The 3,139-nt window shown below is 38.1% G+C and overlaps 1 protein-coding gene across 4 annotated transcripts in view; it reads left to right on the forward strand.

The window, feature by feature from the left end:
* Window positions 1-1,233, forward strand: part of LOC117939896 (GTPase IMAP family member 8-like) — an 8,974-nt gene extending 7,741 nt beyond the window's left edge. For 3 of the 4 annotated variants that reach the window (XM_034865310.1, XM_034865307.1, XM_034865308.1), the window contains one exon: window positions 9-1,231. In XM_034865310.1, coding sequence (XP_034721201.1) covers window positions 9-84 — 76 coding nt within the window. In that variant the 3' untranslated portion in view covers window positions 85-1,231. Of the gene's footprint in view, window positions 1-8 lie in introns of all 4 variants that reach the window. The other variant, XM_034865311.1, reaches the window with a different exon arrangement.
* Window positions 1,234-3,139: the final 1,906 nt, after the last annotated feature.

Here is a 3,139-nt window from a genome sequence, read left to right on the forward strand (position 1 = left end):
CATGAAAGGGTTCTGAAAGAGCAAATAGAACAGTTGGAGGAAAAGCATGAGAGAATGGCCAGAGAGAAAGCAGAAATCGTTTAGCTCTTACACACAACAACAAAAGAAAACTAGAAAATGTAATTCCACCTATAGAATACATTTGAATCAGCATTTTATGAGACATGTTGTCAGCTGTACTGCTGTGCTTTGAAGAAATTGGTTATTATTATTATTAGGGGTGTGACGAGACACCCAGCTCACGAGACAAAACACAAGATTGGGTTCACGAGATCCAGACCAGACTTTAACATTACTTTACAGAAATTTTCAATGCTGAATAAGAATTAAAAAAATAGTACTTTATTCAATCAAAAGCCACAAAATGAAATCTGAGCACTAAAAGGTTTTGCCATGAACTCAAATGACTAGCTTTTCTCCTGTATAACTAACAGTTAGACCGTTACTTATTCCATATGTACGCAAAGAGAGTCTCTTCACTCAGAGAACCAAGGTTACTACATAACCAAGCATTTTCTTTTAGTAGTTGAGACCAAATGTCTTGTACGTGAATTTGTCATTGTACCATAGACAGAGAGAAATAAAGCTTATTTTACTAATATTTTATATTTATTATGTTGTAAAGCACAAATAAATAAAGACAACAGATGAGTTTTGCTCTTTTCTCCTACTCTGCGTTTTATTAATTGTAGCATTAAAGAAGGAGGTAGGCTACTTTTGTATCGGTTTATGACCATTATAGGACAAAGAGAGAACAGTTCCCTTTGTTTCTTACCATTTAACGTAACGTTAGGTTTGGATGTCTGCTTCCCAACTCATTTTAACCCTAAGCAACCAAAAGGATCCAAACTGTTACAGCCAAGATTTATCCACTTGATATACATAATTTATCACGTTTTCCCTAATTTCTGCAGCTAGCTCCATGTCTTCTCTATATGTCCCGTGATGCACTGTGAGTTTGTGTACAGATGTAAAGGCACACATTATGCCTCATTTTAAAAAAGACAGAGAAAGAGAGTGGTCCGTGTTTTCATTGACCTGAAAATCAGCTGACCTGTCTCCAACAGTGCATATCTGGTGGGCATGCCAGTTGATGGCATGTCTTTACATTATTACATTATTGATGCCTAAATCTAAGTTGCTTAAAAGTTCCTCAAAGCATTAAGCCTGTCCTTGTGTGCGAACATACTTTAAATAGATAACTAAGACAGTACACTGTTTAGATTATGAAACAAATTGTATCAATAAATGTTCCAAAAAATGAAAACTGATTTCTTTGCACTGCTTTGACCACGTTTTAGTACAATGTCAGACATGTTTGAGTATAGGGTTAACCCTTTCATTTCAACGCTTTGTTTAGCGTATTTGTATGCATTATTCTAGAATATGTGTTGCTTCCTGTTTTTTCAAATGCTTTGCATCTCACATATAGCACACTCAATGAAACACACACAAGGCAGCCGTACCAGTATAGTATGTCAAAAAAATATGAAAACAAATCATAGAACAGGAAGTCTTAGAATATTGGAAAATGTCAAAATAAAGTCATAGTATGTCAAAAAACTATAAAAAAGTCATGTTAGTATAATAGTATATTATGTCGAAAAAATGATAAAAAAGTCAAAGTAAAGTGTGTGTTAAACATTTTTTAAATTCATATGTAGTAGGTCGAAAAAGTCATCTAAACATTTGAAAAATAGTCATACGTCGAAAAATACCCAAAGTATAGTATGTCGCAAAAATTCCCAAAAAAGTCATAGCAAAGTATGTCGAATAAGTCGAAAAAAAGTCATAGTATAGTATGTATAAAAAATTATAGATAAAGTCTCAGTTCAGTATGTCAAAGTCCCAAAAAGTAAAAGGTATAGTACGTCAAAAAAAGTCATGAGAAGATCTTAGTATTGTATTTCAAAAATAAGAAAGTCAGTATAGTTAGTCTAAAAACATCATCAAAATTTTACTATAGCATGTTCTATATTTCATTCGTACAATACTTTGGTTTGTGACCAGATACCAAAACTAATGACATTCCCAAGACACCTGGATGAGACACTTGTCTAGTGTTGCAGCCATGCATACCACAGCCAATCAGAGTGAAGTTGGCATTGTCTTAACAGGAAGTTAAAAAGAGTGGTCCGATTTACATGGAAAGACTGTACACTCTGTTTTCTACTAATACAGCTTGTATCTCATTTTTATATTTTATATTGGAATCGGGGCTGAATATATCATCATAAACTTTGGTCCAGAGTGTCTTTACTACAGTTGTTGGTCTTCAAAGGTTTTAACCCATTTGTGCCGGATGCTTCGCGCCGACACATTACATCTACCGCCGGTTACTGCATTGCGCAACTCTGAACCTCCTGCCGGCTGCTGCGTAGCGCAGCATTCTGTCTTCGTCGGTCTTTTCATGACGCGTGCAGCAGAGAACGCACGTCATTGGTTCAAATACACATGAGGCGGGTCTTGTTGGCCATTTAAAGCCATGTGACCACCCAAATGTACTGTGGTTCGCTAAAAATAATGTCAATCAACCAGAAATACATGTGCGTTTGTTTTTGAATATTTTGAGAGACGAGCGACCGAGAAAATGGCAACGATAGAAGAGGATTTTGACAGCGAGGGCAGTGACATTGAGTTGGAAGATAGTGAGGAGTTTGGGAGGGAGGATGTGGTAGATGATGATGAAGAAGTGATGGATGATCCTTTGGATAGAGCACAGGAGTGGGATATGTGGGATACAGAAGGAGAAGAGGAGGATGGCTTCAAGTTTAAAGGATTCCAGGTAGACTGGAGAACCGACGGTTACCAGCCGCGCAAGGCAAAGCTTTTCACCCGCAAACCGGGGGTGAAACAGCCGATCCCCGTGGACGCTAGCCCTCTGGATGTGTTTTCAAGGATTTTTACCGATGAACTTTGGGACATATTAGTTACAGAAACTAATCGGTACGCTGAACAGACGCGGGGTCAGACCCCGACAAACTCGAAGTGGAACCCTGTCTCCAAAACGGTGATGAAGACTTTTGTCGGACTGTGTCTCGCCTTCGGTATTTTGAAGCTACCAGCACGCAGGGATTTCTGGAGGCAGACCAAATGGTTGTACCAGACCAACGTCCCCAAGGCGATGGCAAGGGACCGC

This window comes from Etheostoma cragini, unplaced genomic scaffold (assembly GCF_013103735.1).
Source record: "Etheostoma cragini isolate CJK2018 unplaced genomic scaffold, CSU_Ecrag_1.0 ScbMSFa_1395, whole genome shotgun sequence".
NCBI classification, from domain to species: Eukaryota; Metazoa; Chordata; class Actinopteri; order Perciformes; family Percidae; genus Etheostoma; species Etheostoma cragini.